Source organism: Schistocerca gregaria, chromosome 1, assembly GCF_023897955.1.
Source record: "Schistocerca gregaria isolate iqSchGreg1 chromosome 1, iqSchGreg1.2, whole genome shotgun sequence".
Classification (NCBI taxonomy): domain Eukaryota; kingdom Metazoa; phylum Arthropoda; class Insecta; order Orthoptera; family Acrididae; genus Schistocerca; species Schistocerca gregaria.
The window spans coordinates 1,161,873,528-1,161,893,866 of NC_064920.1; the positions used below are offsets into that span (position 1 = coordinate 1,161,873,528).

A 20,339-nucleotide genomic window follows, 5' to 3' on the forward strand; every position below is an offset into this window, starting at 1 on the left:
TCATACAATTGAACTTGGTAAAAACGAAAGATTACCGGAAAAACTGGATCTTATAATTTTTTTGTTTATTTCATGTGTTATTTTGTTTTCAGAGTAAAATTCTCTTTTTACTTAAAATTTAGTATTTGTAATTCAAAAAATTGTCTTAAAACTAAAACTTCAACAAAGGATAAAAACTGAGTTTGTGTAGAATGTTTGTTTTATGTAATTCAAATAGAAAGTTGAACATCAAGACAAAGCTAGGGATCCTTATAAGGGGTGCAGAAGATGCAAGGGAGATTTCCGGTTCTTTATGTACCTTTATTACAGAAATAAGGAACACCAACAGCCGTACTTTTGATAAAATATTTTAATTACGTGACCAGTTTCGACACTACGTTAGTCGTCTTTAGACCTCTATCCAAACAGAACGATGATTCAGAACTTCCTGGCACAGTAAATCTGTATGCCGGATTGAAACTCGAACTTGGTCTGGTACATAGTTTTAATCTGGTAAGAAGTTTGATATCAGCGCACATTCAACATTAGAGTGAAAATTCCTGTTTGAATGGTGAAACATCTAACAACTATCACGTATGTCAGTTAATTTTAGATGAATGGATGCACACATCGTGTAACTGGACATCCATCAGATCAGTGAATTTGCATGGTACCTCTCCTAATGCACCGAAGGTTGGATATCGCTTCAGTTTGCATACCGGTCTGAAGATAACACTAATGCAGTGTCGATACTTGGTATGTAATTAATGTAGTTCAGAAAAAGTACTGATCTTAGTAATTCTTGTTTCTACATGTTTGTGGCGAGCCGCTGTCTCAAGTCCACTACAATGATGGATCATATAAATCCTTCGTTTTTAGTTTAAGGGTGTGCATTCCTGTGATACTGTATAAATAGAAAAATCACACAACCGACTGCTCCTTCTGTTGAGTTGATGTGGAAGATTTATCACAAAAAGTGAAAGTATCCTACCCTAACAATGACTCAGCTATTCGTCCAGTGTCCCGAGGCTCTGGAATCCCGGTTCCACAGCCAGCTTCTTATTTAGGTAACATCTTGAATTAGTCGGAGGCTCAGACTAATAAGCTGGCCGGGATGAATCTAGCTCATATTTTCTTGTTGACGAGGGACGTAGACTTGTTTCTCAGAGTGATCTCGACTACCTAGTAAGGTAGGTCTTTCAAAGGATGCTGCCGCAGTGCTGGGATGAAGACAAAAAACAAAAACCTCGGTCCTCATTTGCGTGACACAGGTATCATGAGAGAAAATGTAGTCAGTTTTTCTTCAAATAGGGAATTCTGGTTAATTTAATGGTGTTCATGGCCTCATGAAGTGCTCTCAAATAGAACATGATTCAACAGAATGGAGCATATTCAATGATTTTTCGAAAGCTAGCCCTAAAGTAGTCTTTCTTTATACTGGGAATGTATTTGCGTTTCAAGAATACAAAGAACCCTGACTACAAAAGCGTTGTGCGAAGAATGCTGGCAGCGTATAAAGCTCTAAGATCAAAGACTAGCTTTGGAAGATCATTTCTTACACTCACGTATTGACTATTTTGGAGGAAACGTAGGAGTCCTTAGTGAAGAACAAACTGATAGAGTTTGGCAGCAAGTCCATGATATCGAGAGACGTTACCAAGGATGATGAGACATCAGTATGTCTGCTGACGATTGACGTATCCTTAATCGAGAAACCAAAGAAGGAATTCCGAAACGATTTCGGGTAAGCGTCTAAGAGAAGAAGACATAGAAGCAAGAAAAAAAGAGTAACCTTCTTTCTATAAATCAGAAATAATGTTTTGATTGCTTGTAAAAAAATAATGTTACTTCATTGCAATAAAAATGCTTTTATCAAAAATTTGTATTCATTCTACAAAAAAAAAAAAAATACCTGTAAGTGACATGGGATATTATGGAAGTCATTTTTAGAATCTACGACCTTTAAAACATAATTCAGCAGAAATATTCCATAGAGTTGGAAAAAAAGTTTTTTTCTAAACTTGTGTTATCGGTAAAAGTAACCTATACTATATGACGTATGCATGGTGTGTGTTCTTTCGGACATGCCCGATTGATTTGCCTCCATGGGTAATGAATCCACAACCTTTAGTGCAGACGCATAATATCGTTTGACCTCCGGCAGCGGTGTGGCCGTGCGGTTCTAGGCACTTCAGTCTGGAACCGCTCGACCGCTACGGTCGCAGGTTCGAATCCTGCCTCGGGCATGGATATGTGTGATGTCCTTAGGTTAGCTATGTTTAAGTAGTTATAAGTTGTAGTGGACTAATGACCTCATATGTTAAGTCCCATAGTGCTCAGAGCCATTTGAACCAGTTTAACTTCCGGCGGAATCTAAAGCTAGCGAGCGTGGAGGACATGCACAGGGACTCCATGCGGATAGGTGGTGCTAGGTGAGAATGCGATTTGGCCGGGGAAATTGCCGAAATAGTCGGTGCATTTGCGATAAACACCTCATGAGCTAGTAACAGTCAGACAGAAGTACAAGGAAGGTAGCTCCGAAGATACCTCGGGTAAGAGATAAAATGTTTCAATTGCTCGACGAATGGAGGAAAGATAATGACCTTCAGGGAAAGACAGGAATACAGCAGTATAAATCACTTAGGGTTGAAATAAGCAGAAAGTTCGGGGCAGTCAAGTCGAAATGGCCGCAGCAAAAAAGTGAAGAAATAGAAAAAGAAATAATCACCAGAAGAACTGAAAAAAAAACTGCGGTGAAAGTAAAAGCAACGGTGATAATATTAAGAGTCCGATGGGAATTCTACTGATAAACGCAGAGGAATGATCGGATAGGTGGAAAGAGTAAACAGAATACATCTATGAAGGGGAAGGGGGTTGTTTGACGACTTGAGACTAGAAGAAATTGGAGTCAATAAGGAAGACATATGGAATCTAGTGTTAGAGTCACGACTAAAAATAGCTCTTAAAGGCTTGAAATTAAACAAAGTAGACGGTATAAATAACATTCCATCGAAATTTCTAAAATAATTAAGGGAAACAGCAAACGAAATGACTTTTCAAGTTGGTGTATAGGTAGAATGAGACTTGCAACATGCCATCAGACTTTGGGAAAAATATCATCCACACAGCTGTGAAGTGCGAAAAGTATCGCTCAATGAACTTAGCGTATGATGCATCCAAGCTGCTGACAAGAATAATGTACAGAATAACGAATAATAAATTTAAGGATCTGTTACCTGATGATCATTTTGACTTCAGGAAAGGTAAAGAAAAGGCAACAGAGAGCCTGTTCTGATTTTCCGCCGGATAATGGAAGCACGATTGAAGAGAAATGATGATATGCTCACAGAATTTGTCGATTTAGTAAAAGTGTGTGATGTGAAATAAAGCAATGTGGTCGAAATTCTGAGAAAAACATAAGTGAGCTACAGAGAAAAACAAGCGACGTGCAATACTGTAAGAAGCAAGAGGGAACTTTAAGACTGCAAAAATAAAAACGAAGTGCTCTGATTAATAAGGTGTAAGACAAGGATGGCATTTTTCAACTCTTATTGTTCAATCTACACATTGAAGAAGTAATGACGGGATTAAAATTCAGAGTGAAATGATGTTAACGATGAGATTCGCCGAATACATTTTTATCCTGAGTGATGATGAAGAATAATTACACGGTCATTTGAATGGAATGTATAGTGTAATTGGTGCAGAATATGGACTGAGAAAAAAGTGGAGAAAGAGGTAAGTGATGAGAAGTAGCAGAAACGACAATAGCGAGCGATGTAACAGCAAAACTGGTGATTGGGAAGTAGATTAAGTTAAGGAATTCTGCTACCTACGCAGCAAAATAATCCACGACCTACGGAACGAGATGTACATAAAAAGCAGAATAGCACTTGCCAAAAGAGCTTTCCTGGCCAAGAGAAGTGTGCTAGTATCAAACATAGATCCTAATTTGAGACAGAAATTTCTGAGATTTTATGTTTGGAGCACAGCATTGTGTGGTAGTGAGACATGGACTGTGGCAAAACCGGAATAGACGAGATTCGTAGCATTTGAGACTGTGGTGCTACAGAATAATGTTGAAAATTACATTGACTGGTAAGGTAGGGAATGGGGAGGTTCTTCGCAGAATCTGTGAGGGAAGGAAGATATGAAAAGCAGTGACAAGAAGAAGGGACAGGATAGTAGGATATGTGTTAAGACATCAGGGAATAACTTTCGTGGTGCTAGAAGGAACCTTAGAGGGTAAAAGCTGTAGCGGAAGAGAGAGATGGAAATAAAACTAAAAAACTAAACTCCTCCAAAACAGGTCATGAAAGCCCAATCGTACTGACCAGCTGCCGATTCACCCTCAGCTCATAGGCGTCACTGGACGCGCATATCGATGGCCATACGGTGAGCACACCGCTTTCCCGGCTGTATGACAGTTTCCGAGACCGGAGCCGCTACTTCTCAATCATTTAGCTCCTCAGTTTCCCCCACAAGGGATGAGTGCACCCCGCCTGGCAACAGCCCCGGCAGACCGGCTGGTCGCCCATCCAAGTGCTAGTCCAGACAGAGATCGCTTATCTTCGGTGATCTGACGGGAGCCGGTGTTACCACTGCGGAAAGGCCGTTGGCAGAGTTGGAAATACATGCAGGAAATAATTGAGGACGTAGGTTGCACCTGCTACTCTGAGACGAAAAGGTTGCCACAGGAAAGGAATTTGTGTCGGACTCCACCAAACCATTCAAAAAGCTGCCGAAAATTTTTGATAAGGTAATCCATGTTACTCACAAAGCTATTCTATTGGCTCTTTGGTTATGAAGATAAAATAACGAATAATTCACTGCTGAATCCCTTGGAAGCCATATTCATCATCATGGGAATCCGTTTCCCCATTTTCCTGTTTCCTTCCAACGTCAGACGCAGCATTTGAGTCTTACGTGAAATACACTGTACGCGCCCTGTGAGTACAGCGAGTGGGGGTACAATTGTTGGTTGTGGCTTCGGTGCCATTTTGTACGAAGACTGTTCTAGATGGTGCGTCTAATCATCGGTTGTTGTTGTTGCTATTGTTGTTAAATGAATGAGGGAGTGATTTTAGCAATGTCGCACGTCTGAACGCTGTTTCATTTCGCGGTAATTGACAGAGACAAATGTATTTTGATTCAGGGTTGTCACCTCCGGCGGCCGCGGGTATCTGTCTACCTAGGTACTGAAGGTAGGACTATGAGACGATGCGGCGTGAAACACTCGGAACTTGCTCCACTTCGAAGACTGCGTTTACCTACGTCCCACATCCAAGCTCTGACCACACTCAAATTCCCTCGTCGTTATTTACATTTACATACCTCGTGTTATCCCAACAAAATATTAATTTTGTTCCTTTGTTCAAGCTACATGAATTCACGCACGTATATGAACTTAAAAATATGCAAGAAATGTCTTGTAAATATAATTTGTTACCCCATGGTAGATACTTACAATCGCTAAGCTCATAATGAAGAAAAGTATTTCAGCGAGTAAGGATTACTCCTGTACATACTCGTGAGAAATAACTCGCCGAAACGAATGTGATAGATCGACATAAGACCGGAAGGAAAATGTAAAGTGCAGCACTTTCAATTTGTAAACCAGAAGTACGTACTGAGAGTTTTTAAGGACTGTTTTCAGATGACTGTAAGAGGATATAGGAACTTTTCATTTGGTGTCATGAATGGCAGTTTACTCTAAATGTAGAAAAATGTAATTTGATGTACATAAGTAGGAAAATAAACCTGTAATGTTCAAAAACGGTACTGGTGGTGCACTGCGTCACACATTCACTATTAAATGCGATATCAGATGGAATGAGCACATAAGGTCGATATCAGGGCGGTAGGAGGGAGGGTGACTGGCCCACTTCGGTACATTGGGAGAATATTTAGCTCAATTATAAAGGAGACTACGACCCATTCTTGAGTAATGCTCGAGAGTTTAGAACCCCAACTAGGTCAGATTAAAGGAAGATGTTGAAGCAATTAAGAGCCATGCTCCTTGATTTCTTACCAATGGGTTCGATTGACACCCAAGAATTACGAAGGTGCTTCATGAACTCAAATCTGAATCCCTGAGGGGAAGAAGAGTCCGGCAATGTTTTATTTTCTCCCGTACACCACTCATGAAATGATTGTGAATGATCACGACAGGAAGATTAGAAACAATTAGTGCAAAACATAGCTTTGCTGACAGTCATTTTCCCAATGCACAATTCTTGAATGGAACGGGAAAGGGGCCACAAGACAGTAATACTACAACTACCCTCTACCAGACACGATGAGGTGACTTGCGGAGTTGTAGATGCTGATAGCAGTAATGCTTCATTTCTGAACGCGTATCCTCGGTACAAATCATATGAATCAGTTTATTTTATAGCCCAGTGAGTAGACACAGAGAAAATTATGACGAATGACAAAGATTGAATATCGGTTAGTAAACTGCTAATTCGTAGACAGATGCGGTACGTGAAAATATAAGACACTGATGTAAAGGCACAAAGAATGAAACGATACAGTACATAGCACATCTCCTCTTCGTTACACAGGCGTTCGAATATATCCATCCGATACTATGCAGTTTGCAGGAAATTCTTGCACGGTAGAAGACTGGCGCGCAGCGCTCAAAGTGAGGAGTTGCTCGGCGGAGCACTTGTCACACAAAGAATTTTACGGCGGAAGGAAAGGTGTCTTCGGCTCGGTTAACTTGTTCGCTCGGGTGAAAAGTCGCGCCGCCTCTTTGGAATTGCTCTTTCCTTTGACTCTATTGACAGCCTCTCAACTGAGAGATACGGCACTTTTATGCCTGAGGTAACGGCCAAATACTTCCAGACAAAACATTATTTTTTCCTTGTGAAATGTGAATTAGATAAAGCAGCATTTTCATCCTTGTCAAGTGTTTTCATTTTTTACAAGAGAACAAAACGTGGCATCTTATTTGTCAGTCAGGATTTTACTACAGCAGATCACTGCCACTCAAATCATCTCATCACCACATGCTTTTGATTTTAATCGTTGGATATTCACAAGCTCAGGATTGATAATAGCAAGTGCTGATTCTTCTCACTAAGGAAATCTTCATGATATTTAATATAGGACGTATTACCAGGTTAAATATGAAAATGACTACCTAAAAATCATTGTGATATTCCATTAAAAAGGAGGTGAGTATTATTGAACATGTGTCGTTTGCTCACATTTTCAATAGAATCATTAATCTCTCCGTCGCTCATGACGTGGTCAAACAAAATGTTCAAATAACTTATGCGTTTGCTGACGGGTGACGTCGTCGACCACAGCCGATATTTCGACATTTTGTTTACATGCTGCTTGGAATCCGGCTGTGTCTCTCATCAAAAAACCGAGGGACAGAATTAATGCTACGTCACCTGTTGATTAATAGCCACTATCGATATTTCTGATGTTGGTTATCGTAGGTTGTGTGTTGACTCTGCGGCTACTTGCTCTGTGTGTGTTATCTTCCTTGTTTCTCCTCTGTGAACTGAGGTATTAAATTCCCTTGCACATTGCTTCCTCCTTGCAGTTGTGCCTTGATCCTGTCGAAATATAGGTGGTGGTCGACCCGCAGCAAACCCGTAAGTTATTTGAACATTCAATTCACCGGGAAATGTTAATGTCTCACAAACAAAATATTGTTCTGTGGAATGTATATACATGGTGTAACAATAGAGGTATAGAAATTTGGTATAGAAAATGTGGTACACACATCGGTGTGATGGTTGATTTTTCTCTGCGCCGAACGGTCTTCCCACAAACACGTCACAAAGTTAGCGACCTGATTTTTCTGCGTGGTGGTAGCTGCACCTCTAAGTGGACTACGTATGTAAGTATAGACTAACCGTTTTGTGTCCACGCGTCCAGGGGAAAATACGTAATAATGGCTTCCTTGAGCGATACTTAGTATCCAATCTAAAAACATACGACTTGCAATAGCTATAATTATTAGTCTGCAAGTGAAGTAAATTCTAATATAAAGTTGTACAGTACATAGTTGTTAATCACGAGTAGAAATATCTTTACTGATACACGTTACATCCAGTATAAAGGGAAACATTTGCAGACTTGGCTGCTATCAAAGAGTTCAGTACCAACCGCACATACCTTAGTAAAAAGACACATGCCCTAGCTCGATCAGGTAAAACAGGCTAAAAATACTTTGTGTGTGTACAGCCATGACATTGCCGTAAAACCTTCATATGGGCACGAATGTCACTACCCTAGCTCCAGAAGAAGGGGAGCTGGGCCCTGGAAGAAGAAAAACACAGCATGCAGGCCAGTATATGGGACAGCAGAGAGTCTGAATAAAGAAGAAATTGGCACAGAGAAAAGCAGGGAACGCAAAGCACGAGTCACGACGCGTGCTCACAGCCTGATCAGAGCTGTGAGGACGAGTCATCTGTCGTTTATGGGTAGCTCATTTGGCGAACACTGGTTAGCGTAAAGCAAACGTCCAAAGTGCGAATGCGATTCCATTGGCAGTTCTTGGCTATCAGCTAGAAAAGACTTTGCATTCTTAGCTCTCCACAACTCATTGCTCCCGCTGCTTCCACAGGCAATCACTGGACTCATTGACGGCCGGCCCAGCTTACGGCACGCAGCCCCTGCTGCCCTCAACACAACTCTGGACGACCGTCCCTTGCCGTCCACCACACACTACCGCTCACAGTCCAAGGTTCGAATGCTCTGGCTGGCTCGCCCTCTACTCAGTTTGAGATTCCGACTGAGTTATGGTCAGCACAAGACTACCCGTTCCGTCATGCGCTACCCATCCAGGCACCGACCGTAGCCAGCAGAGTCAGAAATACACAACTGCCCCACCCTTCCACGCGCTAGCGTATGAGCAGCGTTAGCGCGGCTGGCTGGGCGCAACAAAAACAAGACGTGCCGCGAATTCTAAATTCACTTCACAGTCTCACGTGGTATCTCTCTCTGCGTCACATTGTGATTCCACTCACCGATCACGGGTCGTTAAAACACATCATTCAGGCCTCCCTGTCTACGTATTATAAGAGTTAGATTACATTTGTACATGTGATCAAAAGTATCCGGCCACCTGGCTGAAAATGACTTACAAGTTCGTGGTGCCGTCCATCGTTAATGCTGGAATACAATATGGCGTTGGCCCAGCCTTGATGACAGCCTCCACTCTCGCAGGCATAAGTTCAATCAGGTACTGGAACGTTTCTTGGGGAATGGCAGCCCATTCTTCACGGAGTGCTGCTCTTGTATCGATGTCAGTCGGTGAGGCCTGGCACGAAGGCAGCGTTCCAAAACATCCCAAAGTTGTTCTATAGGATTCAGGTCAGGACGCTGTGCTGGCCAGTCCATTACAGGGATGTTATTGTCATGTAACCACTCCGCCACAGGCCGTGCATTATGAACAGGTGCTCGATCGTGTTGAATGAAACAATCGCCAAGCCCGAACTGTTCTTCAACTGTGGGAAGCAAGAAGGTGCTGTGACAGTGCCACACAAAACTATAAGGCGTCCAAGCCCTCTCCATGAAAAACACGACCACACCATAACACCACCGTCTCCGAATTTTACTGTTGCCAGTACACACGCTGGCAGATGACTTTCACCAGGCTTTTGCCATACCCACACCCTGCCATCGGATCGTCACATTGTGTACTGTGATTCGTCGCTCCACACAACGTTTTTCCACTGTTCAATCGTAGAATGTTTACGCTCCTTACACCAAGCGAGGCGTCGTTTGGCATTTACCGGCGTGATGTGTGGCTTACGAGCAGCCGCTTGACCATGTAATCCAAGTTTTCTCACCTCCCGCCTAACTGTCATAGTATCTGCAGTGGATCCTGATGAAGTTTTGAATTCCTGTGTGGTGGTGTGGATAGATGTGCGCCTATTACACATTAAGACCCTCTTCAACTCTCGGTGGTCTCAATCAGTCAACAGGCGAGGTCGGCCTTTACGCTTTTGAGCTGTACGTGTCCCTTCACGTTTCCACTTCACTATCTGATCGGAAACAGTAGACCTAGGGATGTTTAGGAGTGTGGAAATCTCGCGCACAGACGTATGACACAACTGACACCCAATCGCGTGACGTCATTAGAAGTCCGTGAGTTGGGCGGAGCGCCCCATTCTGCTCTCGCACGATGTCTAATAACTTCTGAGGTCGCTAGTATGAAGTACCTGACAGTACGTGGCAGCACAATGGACCTAATACGAAAAACGTATGTTTTTGAGGGTGTCCGGATACTTTTTATCACATGGTGTGTTTACTAACAACTACCATTCTTTGATCAAGCGTTGTTCATCTGCAAACAGTCCTGCATCTCGTAACAATTTCTTGTAGTCCTCTATACAACTGTGTCCAATATGAAGTGCGTCATACGGTAACGAACATTGCGTGGTAAGTCATACATGCACAGTGTATGATTGATTACACTTCTTTGAGGTACTTACTTACTCACTTTAGCGTTTAAATTGTGTCGTCATTACGAAATATACCCAGTTATAGTAGGTAATCTATGATTTAGTCGCACACTGTTCCGATAATCGATAGTCACACTTTTGTTTGTTACAAGGCTACTATGAAGCATTGCGCCAATGTCTTCCAGGTAGTCGGAAACCATGATTTCAAGCTATTTTTCTCTCTCTAAGACCATAGGGATTTCATGAACGAACTGAGAAACTTCCGTTTCACATAATCGATTATTCCAAAATAGGTGTTTTTTTCTATTAGTCTCGGTCGAACTAAACACCCAGCCTCTTTATCAACTATTGAAGCAATAAACACGAAATATGAAAGTGGATAAACGCTGGATACTTTCTACAATATATGTATGCAGAAATACATTAAACAGACACGGGTGGGTGACCACTCCAGCGAAGATAAGGGCTGTAAATGGGGAAATCCATTGAGATAAGATACTTTGACAAAGGGCAGATTATTATTACGCAGAGCCTGTGAACGAGTATCTCGAAAACGGCAAAGCTGGTCGAATGTACACGTGCTACTGTCGTGAGCATCTACGGAAAGAGGTAGGACAGTCAATCCACCACTACGCGCTAAATGGTTGGACGTCCATGACACTTCACAGAAAGCATCTCTGCTGAAAGAGCACACTGCTGGTGCGCAAACAGGTGTTTTGGAGCTCGCCGTTCTCCGTACATTCTTGAACATAGAGTTCTGCAGCAGACCACCACTCCGTGTCCACAAGTTAAACCCAACGACATCGTCAATTACGACAGAAACGGGTACGGGACCATCGGGATTCGACCGGCGATCAACGGAAACGTATCGGACCTTCGGGTTACTCACACTTTTGATAAATTGGGTCGATGGTCGTCTCCACAATCGCCGTCATCGGAGTGCAGCGTGCCACGGACGCAGGCTGGTCGGAGCAGTATTATGCTGTGGGAGACGTTCTCCTGCGCTTGCTTGGGACCTGTGGTAGTAATTGAAGACACGCTGACAGCTGCGAACCGCCTGCATTCCTTCATGATTGATGTCTTCCGTGACGGCGATGTCATCTTTCACCAGCATAATTGTCCGTGTCTCGGGGCCAGAACCGTACTACAGTGGTTTGAGACGCATTATAGAGATGTTTCGGCGGCGAAAGTCGCCTGACATAACCCCCATGCAACCCACCTGGGTCGCTATCGGGTGCCATCTAGGCGTACGCAAATCAGCGTGCCGTTATTTACGCCAATTACATGATCTGACATCTAATGCCACATACCCCCACAAACCTACCAACAAACTGTCAGATCCGGGATACGCAGAATCAGTGATGTATTACGTTCCAAAGACGGACAGATAAGCTATGAAGAAGATGGGCATAATGTTTTGGCTCATCAGTGTAAGTGAATAGGGCAGGGTGCTTTATTAATTTATAAAAAACATATAATCCATTATATACTGAAGATAGCAATGTGAGAAATAACGCACAATCAGTTTAACAGCTCTTTCGTCTAAGTTGTTAACCAGATTAATATTCAGAATAATTTACAAGGAAATTAAAGCTCTATTAAATGTAGCTCAGCTTTGCTTTAGTAAAGGGAGGGGCATCGGCGAGGCGGTACTAATGGTAACTTGTTAATATATGCTAGGTGAAAGAAAATTCAAGATACTCTGTCTATCTAGAAGAAAAATTTTTTTCAATTCTCAGAAAAATAGGTGTAAGTAATAGGAAATCATGGGGAACAGAGACGAAGCGAGAAATGCTCGGATTAAAACGGCATATGGGAACGAGGTAGTCTTTGTACCCCCCCCCCCCCCCCCCATCTATCATGTTTGTCGAATACGTAATGAAGAAAATAGAAAAAAGTTTCAGTAACAGGATTAAAATTCAAAGTGAAATGATATCAATAATAAAAATCACTGATGACATTGTGGTCTTATGTGTCTGGGCCTTGGTCTGTTGAACGGGGTGAATAGTATATTGTGCATAGAATATAGAATGGCAGTAAACTAAAGAAAGACAAATGAATTGAAGAGTATGAGAAATAAGCTTAGCAATGAATTTATCAAAATTAGGAACCACGTAGCAGATGAAATGATGGGATTCTGCTATCTCGGGAGCAAACGGTTCAAATGGCTCGTAGCACCATGGGACTTAACATCGGTCATCAGTCCCCTAGAACTTAGAACTGCTTAAACCTAAGTAACCTAAGGCAACCACACACATCCATGCCCGAGGCAGGATTCGAACCTGCGACCGTAGCGGTCGCGCGGTTCCAGGATGAAGCGCCTAGAACCGCTCGGCCACATCGGCCGGCTTCTCTAGAGCAGAATAACTCACGACCAACGAGGCAAAGGCTACATATGTACTAGAAAAGTCGAAGCCTACTGGTGTCGTTCAAAGTAATTTCAGTAATAAATTTCCGAGGACGCATGTCAGGAGAACAGCATTACATGGTTACAAATCAGTGGATGTCAGAAACTGCAAAAGGAGAGTATCGAAGGGTCAGAGACGTGGTGCTACAGTAGCAAACACTGCATAAGCACCAAGCGAGGTTGTGGAGTGCTTAGCCCACTGGTCTCGCATTCGCGAGGACGACGGTTCAAACTCGCGGCCTGCCATCCTTCTTTAGGTTTTCCGTGATTTTCCTAAATCGCTTCAGGCAAATGCTGGGATGGTTCCCTCTGAAAGGGCACTACTGACATCCTATCCCATCCTTGCCTGATGCGACGGGACCGATAACCTCGCTATTTGGTCACCTTCCCCAAATCAACCAACCAACCTAAAAAAACAGACAACTACATAAGCTACTGTACAGTGCATGGTCGGCGATACATCGTAACAATATAATCGATTTTCTTTCGTGTTATAAATATCACGTATTGAGCGAAGGAAAAATGCTACTTATATGTTTGTGTGTGCGCCATAATCTCATATTCTCACGATTAACCAACATGATTTCACGACAACTGCGTCAGCTTGCTTTCAGGGACTGCCATTTACGTTCGCAGAGCATTTCTGTTAGACTTTTACATATGATATAGAGACCTGTTACGGTTCTAATGCCTATAAATTCATTTTATTGCATTGCCTAGAATGCTTCCGACGAACATGCGTTTTTTTCCGCCTTACGCAATACTAATGTTACGTTATCGTCGGATTTCATATCGCTTGTCAGTATTACACCTACATACGAGGCGTATTCGGAATGTAAGATCCGATTAGGCGTGAAATGGAAACCACTGTGAAAATCCAATGGAATTTTGCACAGATGTGTTGGGCAGTGTCTTTAGTGTGCCTGTCGACCGCTTCGCGTCGCTCTTTTCAGTCCAGATCGCAAAGTGATACCGTAGAAATGTCTAAAACAGTGTCTCCCGCCAAGTATGTGGATCTGTTGAGAGATTCTGCCTGAAGCTATGCAGCCCACATAACATAAATGTCATGCGTTTCTTTCTTCAAGATAATTTTCAGCTGCAGGGGCAATGAAGAGGCCGACGCTCCTGCAGCGTTTTCGATGGGAAGTGTGTCATCACCCACAACACATCTCTTATTTGGCTCCCTCCGTTCTTCATCTCTTCTCACACGAACCAATGGCTACGAAGACAACATTTTGGCACAAACAACGAAAGGCAGGTCAGCGTAGAGAACTGGCGGAAAGCACACGCGGCTGCTTTCTGTGACATGGGTACTGCCAAGTTTGTAGAAAACCACGACAGATGTCTAAGACTGAGCGATGACTATTTAGAGAGATAGGTGGAAACTGTGGGTAGCTGTTGCATATAAAACATTTTTGATTTTCATTGTGGTTTTCATTTCGCGACCGATCAGGACCTTACTTTCCGAACAGCCTTAGTTGTGAAACAAAAAATGTAATACAAAGCTATTCTCTTTCTTACAAGCATTATCTTTGGGTTCTATTAGTCAATTAGTTGCTAAGCCAATTTCATATTTGCGAAGTATTCCGTACTATCACTGGTAGAGTGTTAGCCAAAAAGGCAAAGAGCGGCACAGCAGATCACGGCTTACGAGGTCACGTGACCGAGACTAGATGGTCGCCGTAAGTTACTTTAAGCAGTTCCTTCTAATTGTGTGTGAATGTGACTGGTAGGTTATTATTCCATGGAGAAGGATGATAATGTCTTTTACGGCGTGTCGCCAAGTTAGATTACAAAGTACACGATTTGTAAAGCACAAAAACTAGGGTCAACAATTTTTAAACTGACAAAGCTCTGGTAGAAACTTTTTACCACTAGAGGTCTTTGAAAAATAAGTCACTGTTCGTTTTGCTTTCCCATTGCGTTTCTTTCGTTTCGACTGTTTCTTGTGTGGGTATACGAAACGCACTTCTAACAGCTATTCCAAATACGCCACTGCAAACTACTCTTAGTGTTCTGCATTATGTGTTTCTGCAATTACTGTGGAAATTGCCAGTCGCTCGGATCTTGTTAATGAGGCCCCGGACCGGCACACTGTCTGAAGATAGGTTCTAGGAAGAGGACGGGACAGATAAATGAGAGAAATTAGATGATCTACTTGATTTGCCCAAACAGTAATTAACATTTTCCATTTATTTGTTTCTTTCCATTACTAAGTGTTTACAGGTTTTAATTGTAGAAAATACGACAAAGATTCCATAAATATTCGTCCTATCAGAATTACGTACACACAGGGGGCCTTCAGGGATGTTTCATATCAGTAAGAAGCCAACGGCCATATGTCTCAATCATATGGCTACCGCTGTCTTGTCCCTTTCGAACTCGGTCTTGTATGAAAACTTTGTAGTGTGATGCATGGGATGTAAGACAGCACCCAAACAAAAATCATATTGCGGATAGATGACTCGGCCAAAAACAATTGTAAAAAAAAGGGATAGGAAACTTACGTGGAGATTACTAGCCGTACGTATGTCTGACATCGTGTGAGCTGGTGGGACCAGTCTGAACTTTCACATTATTCTGACACATCAGGTACGACAAGATCCCTTGTAAATCCTTTTACTGATTACCTGTTTCGACAGCTCTGTGCTGTCATCATCGGATTTTGTAACACGTCTATTAATATGTAACAAGATCCGATGATGACAGCAGAAATACGTGGAAACCGGTAATCAATAAACATATTTACAAGCGATTTTCGGGTACTTGTTATCTCAGAGGAAATATTACCAGTCTTTAAGAGAGACATATCGTGTTGTTTTTGTTGTTGGAAGAGAGCTAAAAACGCTTGTGTGCTATGATTCACGACATTCAATTAGACTTGCCAGATGTAATTTGAGACCAGTCAGATGTTATTTATGTACAATTTACCGAAATTCCCATTGCTGTAGTGATCTTGTCTTTTCAGTATAACTGAGAGAAACAGACGGGGAACATACACTCTGTGTATGAGATCAAGAACTTCATCAATCGATTCTCACCATGACTGTTTACATAACAGTTTGTAAGCCTTCACGGCAGCAGGAGAAAACATTTCACAAGGATGATATATGGACCATATGTTGAAAACAATAGACTGGCTGGGTGAGGTTAAGATAGGTGAACACAAAATAAGCAGTCTTGCATATGCGGATGACTTAGCTGTGATGGCAGATTCGATTGAAAGTTTGCAAACTAATATCTCAGAGCTAGATCAGAAACGTAAGGACTATGGTATGAAGATTAGCATCTCCAAAACGAAAGTAATGTCAGTGGGAAAGGGATATAAAGGGATTGAGTGCGAAATAGGAGGAACTAAGTTAGAACAGGTGGACATTTTCAAGTACTTAGGATGCATGTTCTTACAGGATGGCAACATAGTGAAAGAAATGGAAGCGAGGTGTAGCAAAACTAATGCAGTGAGTGCTCAGCTACGATCTACTCTCTTCTGCAAGAAGGAAGTCAGTAATAAGACTAGGTTATCTGTGCACCGTTCAATCTTTCGACCAACTTTGTTGTATGGGAGTGAAAGCTGGATGGATTCAGGGTACCTTATCAACAAGGTTGAGGTTACGGATATGAAAGTAGCTATGATGATTGCAGGTACTAGTAGATGGGAACAATGGCAGGAGGGTATCCACAGTGACGAAATCAAAGAAAAACTGGGAATGAACTCTATAGATGTAGCAGTCAGGGCGAATAGACTTAGATGGTGGGGTCATCTTACACGCATGGCAGAAGCAAGATTACCCAAGAGATTCATGGGTTCAGCAGTAGAGGGTAGGAGGAGTAGGGGCAGACCAAGGAGAAGGTTCCTGGATTCGGTTAAGAATGATTTTGAAGTAATAGGCTTCACATCAGAAGAGGCACCAATGTTAGCACTGAATAGGGGATCATGGAGGAATTTTATAAGGGGACTGTGCTCCAGACTGAACGCTGAGAGGCATAATCAGTCTTAAATGATGATGATGATGATGATGAGGATGATAAGTAGGTAATCCAGGATGATATGTAGTTGATTACTATGTGCTTTCTCTTAATTTTATTTCAATATCAGACTAAAAATATCACTATAATGAAATATTTCCAACACTTTACCTGAAAATCCTGAAACAATAGTAGTAAGTAGAACTGGAATATGATGTTCTCTGAGATGATCAGTTATTTACTGTTGCTTGTGAAAGAATACGAGTAATTAGAAATGAACACAATTTTATTCACTTATGGGATATTACATTTTGAAACAAAAAATTAAATTTAAAAAGATACAATAGTATTATAAGTAATAAAACACTATTTGAAGAAGTCGCCACCTGATCCAACAAGTTCCAGACACGGGATGAAACTGGACTTAAATATGTTATTATAAATGTAACATCCATTTAGTGTACTCACTAAGAATTTCAGTTGTATATATGACCGACTTCAAAGAAATGGGTTCAAATGGCTCTAAGCACTATGGGACTTAACATCTGCGGCCTTCAGTTTCCTAGACTTAAAACTACTTAAACCTAACTAATTCAACGACATCAAACACATCTATGCCCGAGGCAGGATTCGAATCTGCGACCGTAGCAGCAGCGCGGTTCCGGACTAAAGTGCCTAGAACCGCTCGGCCACAGCGGCCGGCTGACTGACTTCGTCAGACTGAAGCAGACGTGCTGTAGAAAATCAGTCACTAAACCACCATTTGCACAAGCAAGGCTAGCCCTGATATCCACTTGCAACTTGGTGTACTTTCAGTAAATATCATTCTGACTTCCATGGTCATTTATCACAGAATGAGCCCACTGCATCTGATGGGGTTTCTACAGTGATCTCATGAGTACACTGATATAAGGACTGTCTACAGTCCACAGCACACAGAATGCTGCTGACCTGTGGAAATAGTAGCAAAAGCTCCAGCAGTGATCCCACTTAGTGTCATGGTGCGTGCCGAGTGCAGTTCTCTTCGAAAGTGACTTTTGTTATTCAGTGTTTATGTGGTGCATTTTTCTGTTTGGTCATCGTCATCATTTTACGATACACCATTCTATAAGAATCCATAATATCACATACCATTTGTATTGTTTATTGTGCTATACATTATCAACACCTCACTGAGTTTGAACGAGGTCGTGTAACAGGGCTACGAGTACTGCGATATGGTAGAAAGACGTGGCGGGAATGTAGCCACTGTACATGATCGCTAGCAGCGGTGGTCACGAGAACATACCGTCGCAAGAAGATTGGGCTTCGGATTGCCGCGTGAAACTGCTGAGAGGGAAGACCATCGTATTCAGATCATGGCCCTGTCGTATCGTACTGCATCTGCAGCAGCAATTTGAGCAGAATTTGGCACCACAGTGACAACGAACTGTTAACAATTAGTTTACTTCAAGGACAGCTCTGAGCCGCACGTCCTGTAGCGTGCATCCCACTGACCCCAAACCATCGCCATTTGCAACATCAGTGGTGTCAAGCGAGAGCGTATTGGAGGGCAGGATGGACATCTGGTGAAAGATGGTTCTGTCTCGGTGCCAGTGACGGCCGTTTATTTGTTAGAAGGAGGCCATTGACTTCCTGCAGTCAACCTAGCTGCGAGCTAGACACACTGGACCTACACCTGGAGTTATGGTCTGGTATGCGATTTCGTATGGCAGCTGGGGCACTCTCGTGATCATCCCATGCACCCTGACTGCAAATTTGTACATTGATCTGGTGATTGGATCTGCTTTGCTGTCATCCATGAAGAGCATTCCTGGACGTGTTTTCCAGCAGGATAACGCTCACTCATGTACCGCTGTTGTAACACAAAACCTCTACAAGGTGTTAACATGTTGCCTTGGCCTGCCCGATCACCAGACCTCTCTCCAGTCGAGCACATATTTGACAACATCGGACGACAGCTCCAGCGTCATCCACTACCGTCCCTGTATTGACTGACCAAGTGCAACACACATGGAACGCTAGTGCACAAAATGACATTCGGCACCTGTACATCACAACGAATGCTCGTTTGGATGCTTGCATTCAACATTCTGGCGTTTACACTGGTTGTTAATGTACCAGCATTTCATATCTGCAATGGTTACCTCGCTTTTGCATTAACCTATGATCTTGTAATGATAGCCACTTAGGTACGTTACCTAGCCAAATGTACTCCCGAAATATTTTGCACTATTTCTTATAAGGGATCTGAAGAGGAACGAGAAACATCGGCTAATTTCTACTTGTTGCTTTCTGTTTCAGGAGCCCAGGAGCCATGCTTGTTGTTGCTACTACATGTGCTGTGGACGCTTATGAGCCAGGTACAGCTGGGTGCATTGATACTAATCACTTATTACTCAATGTTAACAATATCAAACTGCTTCTCCAACAAGTTATTCCCACACAGTATAGGTAGAAAAAATATCTGCCTAGATTTTAGGTGACGTAAAAACATTGTTATTCAGTCGTCAGATTTCTTACTCATTCACGCGAATGTCTGTAAATATTGCTTGAGCATTCTTAGGTACTTGTAAGCAACTGAAAATTGAAAACTCAGAAAAAGAAAGGAAGCCCATAGTGCAAGGGGTGCAAATAAGAGAAAGTGAAGAAAGAAAGAGGATAAAAAAGAAATAGAGAAGTTTTTTTTTATTTAAAGAAACGGTTCGTATAGCAAGATTGGTGATATTTATGTAATAATTAATGGATAGCTGTAGTGAAGAAGAATACGTGGTAAACCCATTTAAGAACAATAGAGAAAAAGTATAAGTAAGACCTGTAAACGTTGTTGCTCCTTTAGGTAAAAGAGAGGAATTTGTTTAGCTATTGTATAAAAATGGGCTGAGTATAGCCGATTTAATCATTACATCTCGTCGTCCACAAACTTTCTTGCTGTTTGTCCCCATGCAGTAAAATCACCACGTGTAATTCACCGAAACTTAAAGAGTAAATAAAAAATGAAAAAAGAAAATAAAAATAAAAAATAATAAACCATAAACAATTGTCAGTAGTGTATACAAAAACAATTTATTGCACTGTAATTCTTGAAATTACTGCTATGAAATGCTGTACATAATTAAAAAGTTTGGACAAAATATTTGAATTTGGTTTCGATAGTACGAGGTTCAACGCTAAAACAGTTGTGGTGGTAGTCTGTTGAAGATAATGGTTGATGAATTGTTCCCCAAATGCAAATCATTTTTCCGTCTGGCGCTCGCTCTCGAATGCGTCACTGTTATTATTCACAAATGTCAGTAGGGACTGTATGAGCAGCGACACCAAAATTATAAAGCACGTAGCTACACGAAGCCGGTGAACTAACAATGAAAGAGATTTTGACTGCTCTTTCTAACTGAACAGTATTTAGAGTTGCCTCAAAATATAATACTATAAGATGCAGCACAATAAAATTATGCGTCGTATACAAGCTGTCGCTTTTCAATGACAGAGACAATGGAGATTATTCTAATAGCATTCACAACAGTGCCTCCGCAGCTAAGTGGCTAGTGTGATTG

The 20,339-nt window shown here is 42.0% G+C and overlaps 1 protein-coding gene across 1 annotated transcript in view; it reads left to right on the top strand.

Moving 5' to 3' along the window:
* The window catches only part of LOC126316749 (lachesin-like), a 607,630-nt gene that overhangs the window by 575,130 nt on the left and 12,161 nt on the right, over window positions 1–20,339 (top strand). The window contains exon 9 of the mRNA XM_049992876.1: window positions 19,090–19,148. Coding sequence (XP_049848833.1) covers window positions 19,090–19,148 — 59 coding nt within the window. The remainder of the gene's footprint in view (window positions 1–19,089; window positions 19,149–20,339) is intronic.